Source organism: Colletes gigas, unplaced genomic scaffold (genome assembly GCF_013123115.1).
Source record: "Colletes gigas isolate AHSC1104 unplaced genomic scaffold, ASM1312311v1 Colletes_gigas_Sc00005, whole genome shotgun sequence".
Lineage (NCBI taxonomy): Eukaryota > Metazoa > Arthropoda > Insecta > Hymenoptera > Colletidae > Colletes > Colletes gigas.
Genome location: NW_025106634.1, coordinates 9,636,304 through 9,655,680, shown reverse-complemented (window position 1 = coordinate 9,655,680; position 19,377 = coordinate 9,636,304). Strand labels below are relative to the sequence as shown.

At 40.2% G+C, this 19,377-nt stretch overlaps 1 protein-coding gene across 5 annotated transcripts in view; it reads left to right on the top strand.

Annotated features, from left to right (window-relative positions):
* Positions 1 to 17,054, top strand: part of LOC122395322 (ATP-binding cassette sub-family G member 1-like) — a 29,795-nt gene extending 12,741 nt beyond the window's left edge. Inside the window, exons 1-12 of one of the 5 annotated variants that reach the window (XM_043392781.1) lie at positions 1,658 to 1,720; positions 5,584 to 5,850; positions 10,551 to 10,668; positions 12,833 to 13,016; positions 13,138 to 13,283; positions 13,607 to 13,845; positions 14,397 to 14,689; positions 15,396 to 15,564; positions 15,677 to 15,933; positions 16,106 to 16,260; positions 16,353 to 16,538; positions 16,773 to 17,054. In XM_043392781.1, coding sequence (XP_043248716.1) covers positions 5,676 to 5,850; positions 10,551 to 10,668; positions 12,833 to 13,016; positions 13,138 to 13,283; positions 13,607 to 13,845; positions 14,397 to 14,689; positions 15,396 to 15,564; positions 15,677 to 15,933; positions 16,106 to 16,260; positions 16,353 to 16,538; positions 16,773 to 16,803 — 1,953 coding nt within the window. In that variant the 5' untranslated portion in view covers positions 1,658 to 1,720; positions 5,584 to 5,675 and the 3' untranslated portion in view covers positions 16,804 to 17,054. The other 4 variants (XM_043392779.1, XM_043392780.1, XM_043392776.1 and 1 more) reach the window with 4 other exon arrangements.
* Positions 17,055 to 19,377: the final 2,323 nt, after the last annotated feature.

The window sequence follows — 19,377 nt, the reverse complement described above, 5'->3', positions numbered from 1 at the left end:
GACGTTAATTAAATAAAAAATATAGAATATCAGTCTTACTAACAGAATACATATTTCGTAACAATTTTCTCATTGCGTCGATAACCTACTACGAAACTGAAGTGTCTAGATGATATATGAACAGATATTTATTATATTATATACATCGATCCGTTTGATAAACTTTGTTCAAAGCATATTTTTATAATAAATAACGATCCACTGAGGTACAAAAGTTCGTACAGCTATCTACGGCAGGACACCCAAGTGTGTCGAGAAACAGTTCGTCGTCTTCGACGCTAGATGGCGCGTCAAGCATGTGGGAGTTATGATAGGTCTACTCCGTACCTAGTCTGTGCCAGAGATGCCAGACGGAGCCTGTAGGAAAATTCAAAAGTATTTCGATTTTGAAAAATCGTAATATACATATATACATAGGAATATTACAAAAAATTTCTTTTTTTTCCAATAATTAAAATATGATCAGGGGGTCTTAAAATGTATATTTCCGTAATGGTATTTGGGGTAGTCGAGATTCCAAAATCGTATGTCGTTCGCCTGAGGTCGGATTTCAGTTGTTCAAGAGCTTTTTCTCTCGACTCCCCACGAGACGGTCCGAAATAATTTCGGGCAGCCTCGGATAATCGAAAAAGAGGGCACGTGTGTCAATTTGCCTTTGTCGACTGTCCGCGACTCGTACGAGTTCGCGTATGCGTGCACCGGCATAGTGTTAGAAAGTGGAATGAGGTGTCGCTGGTGAAGTCCATCTAGCATCTCTATTCTGTGCCCAAAATGATCAAAAGTCAAGATCGCAGATTGTCGGATAACGATCGATGCTTAATTTTTTTTAGCTTAAAAGCTAGATCAGAATCAATCGACTTTACATACGCATTATTTAAACTACTTTGGGCATTTTTAAACAGAAAATGGAAACGAACGAACAGACCTATAAGTATTAATTTTCTGCCATTATTGGTTAACTTTTAAAACAGTTCATTTTCCACATATTGCAATGTTTTACCAGACCAACAGAACATCCATTGGATTCAGCTATTAATAACCGTAACGAACTAAATCAGTTTTATACTAGTTCTAGCAACAGTGTACTCTTATCGCATTAAGATAAGAGGACAAGATACTAAATAATATTAAGTTTTATTTTAATTGAACGTATTTACTGTAAACTCGATACCCTCGAGTTGCATCTTGATAAGTTATTTCCAATACGCGGGTACAGCTGCTCGTGTTATATATACACAAGTAAAATAATACTACGAGACACATTGCGGCCAGCCTTGTCGAGTTGGCAAGGGTTACAACGAGTTGGCGACATAAAAACGATATGTACATACAGCTGTTCATACATTTAGCAAGGAAAATAAAATCTTACTGAAAATATTAATCGTCATCGAAGAAAGAAAGCTGTACAACTTTTATCATTGATTAATAAATTAATAAAAATTAATGAAACGCGTAAACGAGAAAAATTGTACCGTTCGAAGTACATACGAGGTAATTCGAGTTTTGATTTCGCACGCGTAACGAATTCAAACAAACACGTTTGCAGATAAGGCTTTCGTGACCCAACTGCTCGAAAATAATCAACGAGACGAAGCTCGACGCTACTTACTGGGTATCAGCTGGGTGTTATATGGCATAGAGACGGTATCCGCGGACGCGAGTTAACTTTCAACATGTGCCGGAACAAGGACGCGCGCGCCTAGAGAGGAGGGCACTAATGGTTCGTTCAGTCGTCGTTCAGCGTAGGAGGGTGACGGTATCGCGCCGCGCGTCCCGATGCACAGAGGTCTTTCCGTTCGAAGTGCTTTTCATCGTGTGCATGGTATTTCCAATTCGTACCGCAGTAAAACCGAAGAGAATCGAATGAAATAACGATCGTTTACGCGCGACTCAGAAAAAATTCACCGTCGCTTTGCAATTGCGACCAGATAACGAAACGATTTCCGTAGGATAGATTGTGTTTGAAAAATATACGCACACGCACGCAACGTATACACGCAAGAACGTTTCGATAAAGCAAGCGACACATTTTTCGATCGTTCGAACTGCACGCTTGTGTTATTTATCGCTGGTCGATTCGTTAAACTGGTCGGATATATAAGTCCCTTGTCTTTCGGATCGTGTCGTTCTAGTGCGTGAGAATATACGAATATCGCCGTCTCTTTCTCCGATAAAAGTGTCGTGGCACGTGCATTCTAAGCTACGCGTGAAAATAAGCTCCCCGGCGCGTTCAGGATTGTCAACAATGCGTGTCCGATATTTTCGCGCTAATTAACGGTCCCGCTATTTTCGTACGGCCCGTTCCCTCTTCTCCGTGAATTCTGGATCGTCCCGAGTCTCGATCCGTGCAGTTTAACAATAACGGAAAGTTTAATCGATGTCCCGCGGTGGTGGTTCTCAGTGGTTGGAAAATATTGTGATTAAAGACGCGGCTCGCGTATGTGTTGTGTCAACGTTCCTTTTTCCAAACGGGTTGCGTAGTCTCGCGGTCGTTCGTAAGTTTGTTCTGTCCGGTCGAGTAATGCATTTCTATTTAATCAACGAAACACGATTCTATTATTAGCGAGGAGGAAGTGCCTGTGTGATCGGAAAACAAAGAACCGCATCGACACGCGTTTACCAGTCGTGAAATTTTCTTTGTACGCGACGGTGAAAATCTCTTGGCGAAGGGTCGAGGGGAATAGAAATAGGAAAGACACGATGAAATTTCACATTCCGAGTCGTTAAGTTTTTCCGTCGTCAGCCTTGGACCGTTATGCGTTATCGCGCGACACGATCGTTTTCCATCCACTCGCCGATGCAGTTTATTTTCTTATTAACTCGAAATGCATTCTGGATTCGCGTAGAGCTGTGAAAGATAACCTCTTCGCGCGGAGAGATTGTTTCGTGGAACGCATTCGTACTTACGCAGCCATTGTTCCGATTACGTTCGATAATCACGAGCTGGAAACGATTTCATTCGAGATAATTTATAAAATATTTTTAAACAAGTTTTAAACGGTGCAAGAACGTGCTTTTACATGTTTTGTAATCCGAACCAAAAGTTGGACGTTTAGGCGCGGTTAATCTCACGGTAAACTCATTCCGAATCCGCTTATTCCTCTTATTTGCTCTGCCAAACTTTGCCCGACGCGAGGTAGAAAGTATCGACTGTTCAAGGTCACTTATCAGCTATTCCTACCGCGGCATTAGTTTCTAAAGAAAAGCTTCGATGGAAAAGAAAATGGCATATTTCATACTTATCGATCTAATGCACGGCAATTGAACGAGATGAGGCTATTCCGTCAACCGAGCTAGTTACATTCCAACGTTCGTGTTATTTATTAACCACCAGGGAGGGACGAAACATGAAACTTCGCGTCGGAATCGACAGCGCTGCAACAACGCCCCCGGTCTGCGTACACGCGTAATTCGTTGGAGACGATCCCTATTTTCTCATTCTTTTTGCGTTCATGATGTTGCTTGCTTCGTGACCTTTGGATGCAGTTCGTTCGATAAAACAGGAGCCGCGTTACAAACTACGGAAGCATAGGAATCAAGGTTTCGAACAAGGACGATTTGCAATCGTCTGCAACTGCATTGTGTTTGTTCAACCTTTTGCGGTATACAGACACCGTACGCGGACAAGACTAGCATGATTAAGTTACCGTGGTACAGGCAACCTCGATAAACAATAAATATATCTTACTAATGCAAGCGTCAGCTTCGAACTCATGCTCGAATAATTAACACCTGGTTGAATAATTTGAAATATACAGGGTGTTCGGTCACCACTGGGAAAAATTCTAATGGGAGATTCTAGAGGCCAAAATAAGACGAAAAGCGAGAATACTAATTTGTTGATGGAGCATTCGTTAAAAAGTAATTAACGTTTAAAGTTCCGCCCGTGCTGAATTTTTTTCTAGAAAGTGGGTAGGATTTCGAGGGTGTGTCTAATAACCAAAAATTACAGTAATTAACCCCCACAACTGAAAATAATTTTTTTTGAACGATTTGAAATGTTTTAATTTTGTCTAAAAATTTCACATCTTCTCGAATTTTTTTCTTGAATATGGTTAGGATTTCGAGGGTGTGTCTAATGACCGAAAATTACAGTAATTAACCCCCAGAACTGAAAATAATTTTTTTAGAACGATTTGAAATGTTTTAATTTTGTCTAAAAATTTCACATCTTCTCGAATTTTTTTCTTGAATATGGTTAGGATTTCGAGGGTGTGTCTAATGACCGAAAATTACAGTAATTAACCCCCAGAACTGAAAATAATTTTTTTAGAACGATTTGAAATGTTTTAATTTTGTCTAAAAATTTCACATCTTCTCGAATTTTTTTCTTGAATATGGTTAGGATTTCGAGGGTGTGTCTAATGACCGAAAATTATAGTAATTAACCCTCATAACTGAAAATAATTTTTTTAGAACGATTTGAAATATTTTAATTTTGTCGAAAAATTTCACCATTGGAATTTTTTTCTTCAAAGTGGCTAGGATTTCGAGGATGTGTCTAATAACCAAAAATGATTGTAATTGACCCCCACAACCGAAAATAATTTTTTTAGAACGATTTGAAATGTTTTAATTTTGTCTAAAAATTTCATACCTCCTCGAATTTTTTTGTTGAATAAAGCACACGGACCTTCGTGGCTAGGAAATCACACACACTCTGACCGTCGTTTGTGATTAATTGTTCAGGTACGACTGTCCTATCTCGCGCACATTCTTTCCCCACTTGCGAAATCTGAATTCGCCGATAAGGGGCAATGGTCGCTCTTCGCTAATTTCGCGTTTACCGATTCGCGCCTACACTAATAAAAGCAACGATGTCATAGGCTCGTAGCACGGTGATTGTCGACCGTGAAAGATTAATAGTTCCTAGTGAAAATCTCGTTAGAACGTGGTATGCAAGGAGCAATACGCGGGAGAAAGTTTTTAGTCGACGTATTTGTTTAATTCCAATCCGTGCCATTTATCAAATTCGTTCGAAAATATTGCACCTACGCCTACAAACAACGACTGTTTGTTCGAGTCCGTGGCGTTCGAATTGGCGGGAACCGACTGCGGGACGCGTGGGAGGTTAGGTAACGAAATAGTGGCGCGGAGTTTCCCGCGGAATATCGTAGGAACTAAAGACACATATTTTGATTTGTCCTATCGTTAATTTCAACGCGAGGTGCTTCATCGAGTGTTCACGTTCCGCGCGTCGTGTCGAACGACGATTTGCATTGCAAATTCGATCGAGGAGTGTACAGTTGAGGCGAATAATGTTTCTGAATTGCCGTCTATTTTCATTGCACGTGTGCCACGATGCCAATAACAGTACAGAGCGCGTTGGTAGTCGATCGTGGCGCAATTAAAGCGCCGTATCGAAAGTGTTTTGAAACGTGATGGAACGAGCAAATAAATTTCGTATCGCGAACGAATGCACGTCGGCTTGCACCGACCTATGACCCATAAACGAACGCCCACGGTACCCCCTCGGTTAAGAAACGCGACACAACCAGTTCTTACAGTCATCGTTTCGACGGTTTTTTTTTAACCTCTTTTTACCTTCTTTCGCGGCTTTCACACGCGTTTCGTTGTGTTTAGTGCTGATAAAATTCGTCGCCCGTCGGCAAAAAGAAAGAGAAAGCGGCACGTTGGGCAGTCGAATGTGAGGGCCCGGAAGAGGATAAACGAAAATGGGCACGAAGGTACTCATCGAGATGCAGCAGCAGCTGAGACACGCCATGTCTAGCTCGGATAGCGCGCCGACCAGTACAAAAAAGTTGGACGACACGATGAACGTGGACAACTCGATATTTCTAGTCTTCGAGGATATTTCCTACAGCGCGCGGCCATGGATCCTCTCCAAAGGTAAGATAACGAAAAAAATAAATATGTAAAGAAAATTTAACCCCTCGACCCCGGGAAAAATTTTAATGGGAGATTCTGGAGGTCAAAATAGGACGAAAATCAAGAATGCCAATTTGTTGATAGAGACTTCGCTAAAAAGTTATTAACGTTCAAAGTTCCACCTGTAACAAGGCAATCTGCGCACAGCTGCGTGCGCGCGACAGTGACTCTCGCTCAGAAAACTGCATGGCTGTCGATACGTCGCTCAGTAGAGTTTCTCACGCTGAGTGAGAATCACTATCTCGCGCAGGCGGAACTTTAAACGTTAATAACTCTTTAACAAAGCCTCCACCAACAAATTGGTATTCTTAATTTTCTTCTTATTTTGGCCTCTAGAATCCCTCATTAAAATTTTTCCCATAAACAACGTAAAAGCGTCACTATATATTTCAGTTAAAGGTTCCCAGGTTTTTAGGTCAATACTTTTCTCAAGTATCAATTACCACTCGTTGATTTATGCGAATCGTTGCGAAATTTGTTTCCAGGATTTTAGAGAAATGGACGACAGCCACGGAAAATTCAAGAGTATAGTTTTATTGCACGGTGAATTCTGGAAAAAAGCTTGTATCTACTGCAAACAAGCTGTACATGTTACGTGTACCCTCGAAAAGCGACGCATGATTCACGAACCTTTATGTACAGAATTCCTTATCCGAGCTTTCTTATCGAGGTATACACAACGTGTTAACTTCGCCCATTCAATTCGATGTGCACGAAGTGAAATCTAAAGTATCGTTCGATTAGATAGTTCCATTTATTTACGAGACGACGATTAACGGAATAGGGCTATTTAATGCAAAATTTTTGTTTAGTATCGATTGGCGTAACAGGTTTTTGTCAACATGGGCACGCGTGCTATATTCAGTACCTACGAGCAATTTCTTGAAATGCAAACAGGTTTTTGTAACGTTTCCCGTACTACATAATCAGTTAAGTCGGTTGTTAGTCATGCGACCAACGGGTTATAGGGATAATGATCTCAGGGCATGCCTTCGAGCACGTGTAACACTAAAATAAAATAAAAATCTTTTGATTGCTTTTATAATTGGATCATCTGTTGCACGTGATGAAGGCTGCATACGAGTTTTAGATCTTTTTACGCTAAATTTATAATCGTTCGATTCTCCTAAATTTGTCAGTTTGGAGGACAACCACTTCTAATCCGATTTTCGACATTTATTTCATTTTTAAACCGTCTTTGTAGTGTGAAATTCAGACCAATATGTAACCACTGGATCAAACTCGACAAACGCTTCCTCGCGACACGATTTGACGAGTGGAGCATCATTTTAGATTATCTTATCTAGCAGGCTTTCACCTGCAATTGTAATGTACGGATGGTAACAACCGACTCGACTAACGAGTAGGTCGTCGGTGGTGAAGTGCATGGTACAAGATTGGCACAATGGCAAACGTTGAACTCGTCAATAACGATGTCGTCCTCGAAATTGCACTTAACTTATTATCTATCATTGTTCTCTTCCGTACGTGACACATTTGAATATAATCACTTAATTAACGACTAAATACCCAATTTGTAACTTACAGAATACAAAACCTACAAATACAGTCCACAGCGTTGTTACAATCATTTTCTGACACTTTTCAAACACTTGTTATTGCGAATTATGCCTGTAAAACGATTAAACGTGTCCACTAATTTCAAGCTAAAATTTAAGAAAATATCCCCTGGACACCTTTGGTAGAAATAGCGTTAAGTAAACAATATTATTCGATACTCTTTAAACGTAAAATTTCGTTGATAGTGGCGTGTCAGTCTATTCCAAATATCCGTATTTGTTTAATCGTTTCAGTACTGTAAAATAAGATTATTCGATCCTGAAGTTTGAATACTGCTTGAGAACTCATTGCAGAGCTTATAAATAGACTGTCGTGCACAATCGTGCCCGGTTTAGTGTGAGTGTGCGTCCGCTGGTGTGCGCATGTCGCCCAAGCTCTTATGAGTTTATTAACCCTGAACCGCCGGTACGGCACGGGAATAAACACGGTTAATACATCTTTAAAAAAAATAATATAATAGGACCCGCTGTATCGCCCGTAACAAATTCAACAAGACTCTTGTTGCGCGGCTGTTAACGATGCAACGAGCAATTCTACTTATCTTTGTCTTCTGTGCACGCGATAAAGATGCATTCATATTTTAGCGATGCGTGAAATTTCATTCGAACGGTTAGAAGATAGTTCGTTGCGTGTTTCTCTCGTTTTTATAACTTCTATTGTTCTTCCACCACTTATCGCAATCACAGATATATTTAAAGCGTTTCGTGTTTCGTTTCTCGTTGCTAAACATCCGTCAAAAATTACCACCGATAAGATGAAGAACGTTTGGACGATAGACGAAGATAAGTTGCAGAACCTGCGTCCAAGTATAATGTTTCTCAAACACGCGTCACTGAGACCTTTCGTCGCTGTGAGATGCCTTTGAAACTTGATATTGGGGCTCCGAGCGATAACTACAAAGGGAGGTTATGCTTTCAAACGAATTCGTAAAAGGCCTCGCCAACCGCGTACGGTATTTTTTCTTTCCTTCTTTTTACGCGATGTGGTAAATATAACGAATTCGTATTATTATTGACCACTTCCTTCCACGGAATCCTGATACATACGAGGAGAAAGTTCGACTGGCTTTTACGAATTGCGTATTTGTCCATATTCCGCAAGCAATGAATTTTTATGAACTTTGAATCGTATTTTCTAAACGTCGTAGAAGCGTAACGAATTGGATCGCACGGCAGCACGAAAACAGGACGAGGTAAACTGGTCGCGTGGGCATGAATTATCACGAACCCTCATCAGTAACTTGGTAATTAATAATTGAATAAACACCGGTTGCATAATTCTGCGTGATATTTCAGATATTTCTGTCCTCGACGGTAACGTTCTTAAAATCGTTTGCCCTCCGTTGGAAATCGATCCTGAGCTTCACTCGCGACGCGTGGTAAGCGCAGGGAGAAAACAGAAAATTCGGTAGTTCAGCAAGCACGATAACCATAAAAAAGTCTTTTCTTTCTCTTCTCTGCTGCTCTCCCTCGCCCTCCATCTTGCCCTTTGTCACCGGAACACGGGATTGAGGGATGGGAAACGTGGAAAAGAGACGTAAAAGAAAAAAAGGTGCGTGCTTTTTATCTTACGGTCCAGTGGTTCTCAACTTGGGGGGTTCACAAACCCCGAACGAGGCTCACATATTTCTGGGGGGTTCTCATTTGCGTGGAAAAAAATAACGATCGATGAATTTCCTTTCCTTCGTAATATCGTCGTTTTTATGCATCTTACAGTCCCGTTTAACACTGGATTGCCCAAGGAAGTCATTTTGACTGCTTTTTAATTTCAATTAGAAAAATATAATGACACAATTTCTTAGAATTTTGTAACTTTTTGTGCAACATATAAATGCGTTTGTTAGTAATTGTAGTCACCTCCCCCCTCTTTCATTTCCGGTATATATATATATATGTGTTATATTGGCCAAAAGCAGTCATTTTGACTGCTTGGGAAATTTTAAATAGTCAAATGACTCTTATTATTGAGTCGAGTATATTTCTCTGCATTGAAATAACAGTTTTCATTTTTTTTCGATTACCGACACATGATAACATACAAGTACATGATAAATTGTCAATTTGGACGTATACTTGATAAGTTGCAGTTTCTCAATAAGCTAAAGTAGTAATTGTTAGTCGAATCTTTATGCAGTGATACTTGTTCCAACAAGTTGTTTATTTCATTTCTTTTGCGTCCAAAATTCATAATATTAAAAATTCATTTTAAACAAATTTCTTTACGCGTTAGTGATTCTTTCACAATGCAGTCATTTTGACTAAGTTTCAGTCTTTCTAGTGTTAAGTCACGAGAATGACCGTTACATGTTCGTGCGTTAACGTTCTGCACGCACCGCTGGCGACGCCACTTGCACTCGAGGGAAGAAAAAGAGTAGAATTAGCGAACACATGGGCGCTGTTGCATGGCAAAGCGTAGGAAAAATTTCTCCCCTTCGCGACGACCCTTCCCCTTATCGAAGCCCTTTTAGACTGCACACAGATTAGAACTGCCTGGGTAGTCAAAAATTCGAGTGGCTCTAACCTCGAAACTCGAACCTCGTTTCTACCAAAATTATGGGTTTCACATTCGAAATTCTATTTTTCATAAATCACGTTCACGCTTTAATATACAATATTTGGAGGTAACCCTAACAAAGGCTCTACCATACTAGAAACAACATCATGGACGCTCAGGACGGAATTATCGAATCAATAGATTATTATTATCGGCTGCACGTATTCAGCGTCACATAAAATGTTGCTACAAACAATTGGACGTTGAAAAAAATTAACGCGGGATCCTTTTTATGCGTTTAGATTGCGCCTATGGATCGTTCGGAATATTAAAAATGTTTTAGAATCTTCAAGATTCTGATAACTTACGAATAACCGGGAGAGCAAATAGATTAGGAACGAGCAACGCTTTCTGGGTCACCGTAATAGTCGAAAGCGTGGTTCGAGCTGATAAGGTGGTGCTTTTTTTGTTTTGCTATGAAGCAGGCTGTATGAAACGCGATGTGGCAAAAGGCCTGGCTTTCTCCGCGTCGCCTAAGTTCGTTCGGCACGTTTTCTAGAAAGTATCCGCGTTGATGTTTGTTTCAGAAAGAGCGGAGTTGTTGAAAAATCTGAGCGGCGAATTCAGGGCTGGCGAGCTCACGGCGATCATGGGTCTGTCCGGCGCTGGGAAATCGACGCTGATGGACGTTCTGGCCGGCTTCACGTTAGTAGATCACCCACGCGTGTTTCAATAATATTTACAAGCAAACTCTGTTACCGTTAACCGATAAATTAGCTAGCTTCCGGCTGGAAGTTAGTCTTTCAGGAGCAAAAGAGTTTATTTAAAAATATTATTAATACTGTTAAAGATAACACATTGAGGATGAATATCGTCGAAGATGAAACTACGAAAGAAATATCAAATCCAGCGGTAATATCTTACGACCAACTTTTAATGCTAAACAGGCCTGACCCCTCTTATAAAGTTGAAAACACAAGGTGACTGGAATAAAGAATGGAAATCTACAGTCCAAGTCCACTATCAATTAAAGAAGAACGTTACGAAGACAACGTTTTAAATAATCTCGCGAGACAAGATCAGGACGTTGTTTGAAGAGTTAGAGAACCGGTCACCCAAGATTCACCCACTTGTATCTATTAAAAAAACATGATGCACCGACAGTATCAAACTCTGCTTTCGTTGTTTGCAAAGGCATATTCTTAAAGAGCATAAAATCGGTTATTGATGCACCAAAATGGCGGCCGTCGCGCTGAATTTAAATTAAAAATAATAAAGTTAAATTGTTACGATTATTGCGTCGCGTGTATATGTATACATACGTTCGAGACGTGTTTCCGTAAGATGAACGATTCCGCGATTAGGAACTCCTTGCCCCTACGTGACTCCCCGTAATCTTTGCTATTCGACGAACTATGCGACGGGTTTATCAATTAATGACGCCGAACGAAATTCAAATTCCCCCTTCTCCACCTCCCTCGCCCCCCTCCCTTGACCTCCGGTATAATCTCTGTCGCATCATAAATTTTTCGATCAACATTATCAGGCCGCCTAGTCGAGCGAAATTCAACTCGCGAACTGAATTTCGACGCGCGATCGTTTGCATTCCCGCGAAGCTTTTTGCCGCCCGGAGATAGAGAACATTTTATTCCAATAATAGATCACCGATAAGACCAACGTACAGAGCAATTCATTCGTGACGGTGAAGTAAACGACAAACGCTTCTCCATGGTCCCATTAATTCATTCAGACGTAGACGGACACCAGTCTGAAAAAAGAAGTTTGATTAGTACCAGAATCGATCACGTTTTCGTCGTACAGGAATAATTAATGGCCCTGTGAGTGTCGCCTCCCGTACTCGCCGCCAGAGGGATCGCGTTCTCGCTGGCGCTCGACCGACCTTCCATTCCTATATATACGCTCCTCGACCCAGACTCATCCTAAACTAACAACCCCCACCATCATACTCATCGCATGATGCATGAAAACACTAGGTTTTTTTGAAAGTTTTCCCTCGAGCCCGAACACAAGAAATACCGCAACCCCCCCACACACTATAACACATAAATTAAATATATACCCACACTAACATAAATATATAACCCACACCAATATAAATATATACCCAGACACTAACACTCATTCTAAAATGCAGGTTATAGGGCCCCAGTCCCAGGTTGCTTGCAAACCAATCAGTAAAAATAACAAAAAAAAAAAAAAGAAAGAAAAGCCAATTTAATATCCCGTTGTCTAAGCCCCCCGGGGCCTGCTAGAAAGCCTTACTTTGATGAGTCCCCCCCACTTTTAGTCCCGGGACAAAATGCAATAGGCAAAATAACACACATCTATTTCTCTTAGGCGCCTACTTTGTATACATTGTAATTGCGACAGCACACACAGCCTCTCTCCGTGGTTATCGGTGATAAACCTCGTTGACCAAGTCATTTTTACGTCTGCGAGAGAACGATAAAACGATATTTGCGTCTTCTCTCGCCGGGCTATTCGCGCGAATATATTACTATTATATGAACTGTCGCTACGAACGAAAGAATTTTACCCAGGGTCCTCTATCGCTTTGTAAGACGATTCGACTGCTTCCCCGACCCACCGCCAGGGTTCGTACCGAGAGCAGTAGCCCGTTTAAGTAGCCTGAATACGTTTTAAATCGCACTTTTGTGCTTCATCGGACCTCTCGGTGTTCCCTGTGAATAACCAAAACGGATTTGAATGAGATCTCTTCTCCCACTAAATGATTCAATGTACGGAATAAATTTGCATGCCTTGAATCCGTCCGGCGGACAATATGGACGAATGTGTGCGGCGATATAAGATGAATACCCGGGTATGTTTTTTTTTCCACCGGTTTCAGAACGAGTGGCGTGACCGGGAACGTAAAAGTCAATTCCAGGATCAGAAATGTCACCAAATTTAGAAGATTGTCCGCGTACATAATGCAAAACGACAATTTGCAGCCGCTGCTGACCGTGCAGGAGGCCATGAACGTCGCCGCCGATCTGAAACTTGTCGTAAGCGACGGCGAGAAGAGACAGAAGGTACATTGCTTTTTTTTTTTTTACAACATTTCAGCTCCACGTAGCAGAAACACAGCGCAAGTGTCAACGAGTTGCAACGTTCGCTGTACCGTTTTCTCACGTTTGGTGCGTTACGTTTCAGATCGATCAGATTTTGGTCACGATGAGCCTCGACTCGTGTCGCCAGACGCGCACGGGACAACTCAGCGGCGGAGAAAGGAAAAGACTGGCCATTGCACTGGAGTTGATAAACAGTCCGCCGGTTCTGTTCCTCGACGAGCCCACCAGGTACCTGTTTAACGAAGAAGAAACCTGGTCAAAATTAACCACGACACTTGGTATCCATTGTATAGTCTGAAACACTTATCTGTACAGTTCATGCTATTCAAAGCTAATTTAACAGTTTTTATGTACCGAGTGCATTTTAAAAATCGCTTCTAGTGTCTGAAAATAAGAACAGAGCGTTTGTTAGACAAATTTCGAGTCGAGAGTGCAGAGTAAGAGTCGTAGATCAGTTGTTAATTGCGCAGTTTGTTGTACATTGGCGGGGACACTCTGTCTGGCGGTTCTAAGCTCCAGATGCTAATTAAATTTTGATACTCTGCGCGCAGCGGATTGGACAGCGTCACCTCCAAGTATTGCATAACGTTGCTGAAGCAATTGGCGAAGGCGGGACAGACGATAATCTGCTCGATTCATCAGCCGAGCGCGTCGCTTTTGAACATGATAGACCATCTTTACGTGGTGGCGGACGGAAGTTGCGTCTACAGCGGCAGCACGCAGAATTTAGTGCCTTATTTGAGCAGCCTCGGCCTGCAATGCCCGATGCATTACAATCCCGCCGACTACCGTAAGTAAATGGAAATCGACGCCACCGATCCTTTCACCGGACCGCGGTTACGGGGATTTCCCGGGCATCATAGGCCAAAAAATGAAACGATACTTTGTTTTTCCCCTGACATATATACGCGACACACTAAAGCAAAACTTTCTAGTAACTGTATAACTATCAAAACAATCTTCTATTTTATCATATTCTTGAACATATCAGCAGCGTCGTTTCTGACCATTGTATCATTCTAGAACAAACATATATATTTATAATAATTCTCTTTGCTGTTTGCAGTGATGGAACTGTAAAACTCTATCAAAACTATCCTCTGTTTTATCATCCTCTTGAATGTATCAGCAGCGTCGTTTCTAACCGTTGTATCATTATTTATTTAATATTTTATTATATTATATATATTTATAATAATTCTCTTTGCTGTTTGCAGTGATGGAACTGTAAAATTCTATCAAAACTATAATTATCCTCTTGAATGTAACAGCAGTGTTGTTTCTGACCGTTGTATCATTCTAGAACAAAAATATATTTATAATTCTGTTTGCTGTTTGCAGTGATGGAGATTTGCAACGGTGATTACGGGAGCCACGTGCCGAAATTGGTGGACGCGATCGAGAATGGGAAAAATAGCGCGTGGAGGTCGACGAGCAACGTAACCACGGTCAATTGTCAGGAGGAAGTTATCGCTTTAAATGTAACAGCATCGTTTCAAGCGCTTCGACAACGATCCCCGATTGAGAATCCTCTCAGTAGCGGACGCAAGGGATCTTCGGAATACGCGGCGAACTTTTGGAAACAGTTGATCATCCTTCTCAGAAGGAACGCCATTAAGCTGTCGCGGGACAAGGTAAACGGACGGATTTTAATCACGCGCGTGATCTGTCCGCACGCGAACGAAAGCAGACACCGGTTAGACGCTCGTTAAATAATTTACTAAGCCATGGGAACGTTTGATAGTTCTTCCACGATTTTACGATCTTCGAGTCTCGAAGAAAGCTTCGGTTAACACTAGAACTACAATTATAGTCTGTTTATTTGTACCAAAGAAATTGAAGTGTTTATATATATAAATTTTCAAAAATTCAGTCGAGTACATTTTTTGGAAGTTTTATTAGAAATTACGAACATTTGGACTAGTTTGGTAGTTCTAGCGTTAAATATACAATTCTAATTAAAATATACTGCGAATAAATTTTTTACCGAACTCTGGTGACTTAAATAGTAACACAGTTGAATGTTCAATGGTTTAGGGCGAACGAGACGCTGTGTCGTACGAAGAGAAACGATTGTAATGAAATAATAACTAGTAAGACCACTTAAACAGTTGACCTTGCCGAGAACTCGATACTTGAGCACGCTGTGTGAGATCTTGCAGACGCTCACGAACCTACTGTACTTTAAAATTGCTTAACATTGGCGATTAATCGACAACAGCGATAGGAATCATGTACATTCTCTACAGTATACTTCTTCTTTATATTACCACGACGGATCAATCATTAATTATTATCAGACTGTACGGAATTCTCTGTAACGTTTATTCTCTGTTGCAGGTGTTGACTTTCACGAGGCTCTTGATGCATTTTCTAATTGCACTGCTAGTGGGGGCCATTTACTTCAGGATCGGACAGGACGCTGTGTACGTGCTGGACAACTTCAATCTTCTGTTCTTCAACATAATGTTTCTCATGTTCAGTGCGTTTAGCGCCACGGTGACGACATGTGAGTTCTTTGATCATGGACGCTGAATGGAGGAAAAGAAGCGTTCATGGAAACTTAGTCTGAAGATTTTCGTGTAATTCAATTATGAACGCTAATTACTCGCTGTTTGCAGTTCCCTCGGAGCTACCGATCATCACGCGCGAGCACTTCAATCGCTGGTACAAGCTGCACTCTTTTTACCTGGCCAACAAACTGGCGGACTTGCCGATCCAAATCGCCGCCATTTCAATGTACATTCTCATAGTGTATTACCTGAGCGACCAACTGTTGGAACTTCGACGATTCTGTCTGTATATGCTAATGTGCTTTGCCATCAGTATGGTTGCTCAAACGTTTGGCCTTCTAGTCGGGACTGGAATGAAAGTGCAGGTGTGTTGATACAGACAAAAGAATAATTTTATAACAGATGTGTCGTTCCTCGAGTCCCCAAAGACTCAGGTGTTCCAGTTACGGATTAAAGAAACGATTAAATAATAATCTGTCCATAAAAGTAACTCGTAACGTCACGTCTAGGCTTTACTGTGATTATGTATGCTTTCAGCACGGTATGATCTTCGGCCCACTTACGATCCTTCCGTTCTTAATATTCAGTGGATTCTTCGTTCAATTCAGGGACGCTCATCCGTACCTACGCTGGCTGTTTCACTTGTCGTTTCTTAAATACGGTTTTGAGGGTGTGATGGTAGCCATGTACGGGTAAGGAACATTCAATTGCTGAGTCCACCAATAGTCTGATCAAAACTGATTGTTTGTTCGAGCACGTGAGAAATCTTTCTTTGTGATTTCAGCTACAACAGACCAAAGCTCCCGTGCTCGGAGGTCTATTGCCATTTCGCTGTGCCAGAGAAGCTGCTGAGCGCCGTGGACATGAAGCAGGCCGATTACTGGTTCTGCATGATCGTCCTGACCTGCCTCTACTTCGTGCTGGACCTAGGGGCGTTCGCGTTGTTGAAACTGAAACTGGAGAAACGGTTGTAAGGACAGAAACGAAAATCACTAAGTGAAATTCAGCAAAAACTAAAGATTTTCTACAGTCGATTCGTGTTCCAAGTCAGTGCAAATAGAACAGTATAAATGAATTTATCGTGAAAGACTGATTTGCTTTTAAAACATTTTTGTATAATAGGAGAAGAAAATTTCGTGAAGACTGTATGCCAAATAAGAAGAAATAATTATGATAATAATAATAATCGTTGCATTTATTGCAGTTCGTCAAGGATGGAAAAACGACGGCTATAATTCGTGATGCACAATGGTTCTGTAAGCGTGCTTATACTCGTATTCTATTATCTCGAGATAGCGGTATCGTAAATCGATGATACATATGCATATCTACGCTCGTACATCGAAAATATGCTATTTTCTGATTTCATTTATTTAGTCCTGCAACCCATTCCTTGTTGAATGTGTGACGTTATATTAAATGTTTATACAGGGTGTTCGAGCCAAAATAAGACGAAAATCAAGAATACCAATTTGTCGATGGAGGCTTCGTTTAAAAGTTATTAACAATTAAATTCAAAAATTGCAAATCGTTCTGGAAAAATTATTTTCACTCGCGGGGGTCAATTACTATCATTTTTGGTCATTACACATACCATCGAAATCCTACCCAATTTCGAGAAAAAAAATCGGAAAGGTGCTGCAATTTTTCGGCGAAAAAACATTTTTCAAATCATTCTAGAAAAATTATTTTCGGTTGTGGGGGTCAATAACAATCATTTTTGGTGAACACACATACCATCGAATTCCTACCCATTTTCGAGAAAAAAAATCGGAAAGGTGCTGCAATTTTTCGGCGAAAAAAAATTTTTCAAATCATTCTAGAAAAATTATTTTCCGTTGTGGGGGTCAATAACAATCATTTTTGGTGAATACACATACCATCGAATTCCTACCCATTTTCGAGAAAAAAAATCGGAAAGGTGCTGCAATTTTTCGGCGAAAAAACATTTTTCAAATCATTCTAGAAAAATTATTTTCGGTTGTGGGGGTCAATAACAATCATTTTTGGTGAATACACATACCATCGAATTCCTACCCATTTTCGAGAAAAAAAATCGGAAAGGTGCTGCAATTTTTCGGCGAAAAAACATTTTTCAAATCATTCTAAAAAAATTATTTTCCGTTGTGGGGGTCAATAACAATCATTTTTGGTGAATACACATACCATCGAATTCCTACCCATTTTCGAGAAAAAAAATCGGAAAGGTGCTGCAATTTTTCGGCGAAAAAACATTTTTCAAATCATTCTAAAAAAATTATTTTCCGTTGTGGGGGTCAATAACAATCATTTTTGGTGAATACACATACCATCGAATTCCTACCCATTTTCGAGAAAAAAAATCGGAAAGGTGCTGCAATTTTTCGGCGAAAAAACATTTTTCAAATCATTCTAAAAAAATTATTTTCCGTTGTGGGGGTCAATAACAATCATTTTTGGTGAATACACATACCATCGAATTCCTACCCATTTTCGAGAAAAAAAATCGGAAAGGTGCTGCAATTTTTCGGCGAAAAAACATTTTTCAAATCATTCTAAAAAAATTATTTTCCGTTGTGGGGGTTAATTACAATAATTTTCGGTCATTAGACATACCCCCGAAATCCTACCCATTTTCTAGAAAAAAATTCATTACTGGCGAAACTTTGAACGTTAATAACTTTTAAACGAAGCCTCCATCAAGAAATTGGTATTCTTGATTTTCGTCTTATTTTGGCCTCTAGAATCCCCCATTAAAATTTTTACCAAGGTTGGCCGAACACTCTGTATGATACATTTACATATTCATCGGTTGAGTGCTTTGAACGTAAACGTTGGAATATTTTTGTGTACGAGTGTACATCCGATGCTGCATTTCGTTGCACACGATAAGAGTCGGATTCTTTTCTTTTTTTTTTTTTTATTGTATGAATTACGTTCACGCAGATTACCACGAGAAGGTGATACATCTATTAGAATGTAATTAGTTGTATCTTTTGTACATCCCGTATTTACGTTCATAAATGTAAGGTATACATATGTGAATAAAGAAGAAGCGAACGTATTATACGGCATTATTGTAAGTCAGAGTAACCAAACGACTGCTTTGTTTATTGATGATCGCGCGAGAAGGGAAACCATTAAAATAAATTTAATAAACATAATTAAATCTGACATTTTCCACTCATAATTCTCTGAGATTCCGGATGAAATTTATTTCCCTCGGACGGAATCGAGTAATCGCAGGCAGTATCGATCACTGATTATGCTGATCAGAATGGACCTTTTTTGCGTGCCATTAAAAACACAAATTATATTCTTGTCGCTCATAACCGGAGTACACAATACAAAGTACAGACGATTACTTTATACTTTAAATACAGTTGCGTTATCTCGTCTCATGAAATTACGTAACAATTCCTTAAACAATAAAATTTCATATCTATTTTTAATCATCGAAACACACTACTATATCCTCCAATTAAAATGGAAACGAGAATAACACATGTTAAGAACATATTGAATTTCTATTCGAAAGTGACAAACAAATGTTTATGTAAGCGAATAAATTTTCTATGCAAACGATAAGTCATCTTAAAGTTTACTTGGAACCAGCAGTGTTTAACTATTGTTTCGAACAAATGAAAATACTTTCATTTGCCTAACCGTTAACCCGAAGAAGAATATAAAAATCAAGCAATTAATGGAAAAAGTATCATTGTTTTCTTTCAACATGGCGGCGTCTTTCTTGCCCCCTGTCTTGTCACGGCCCTGGTTGCAATAATATCAAACGCATCGAACAAGATAGACAAAGTGTACGATCACTTGCT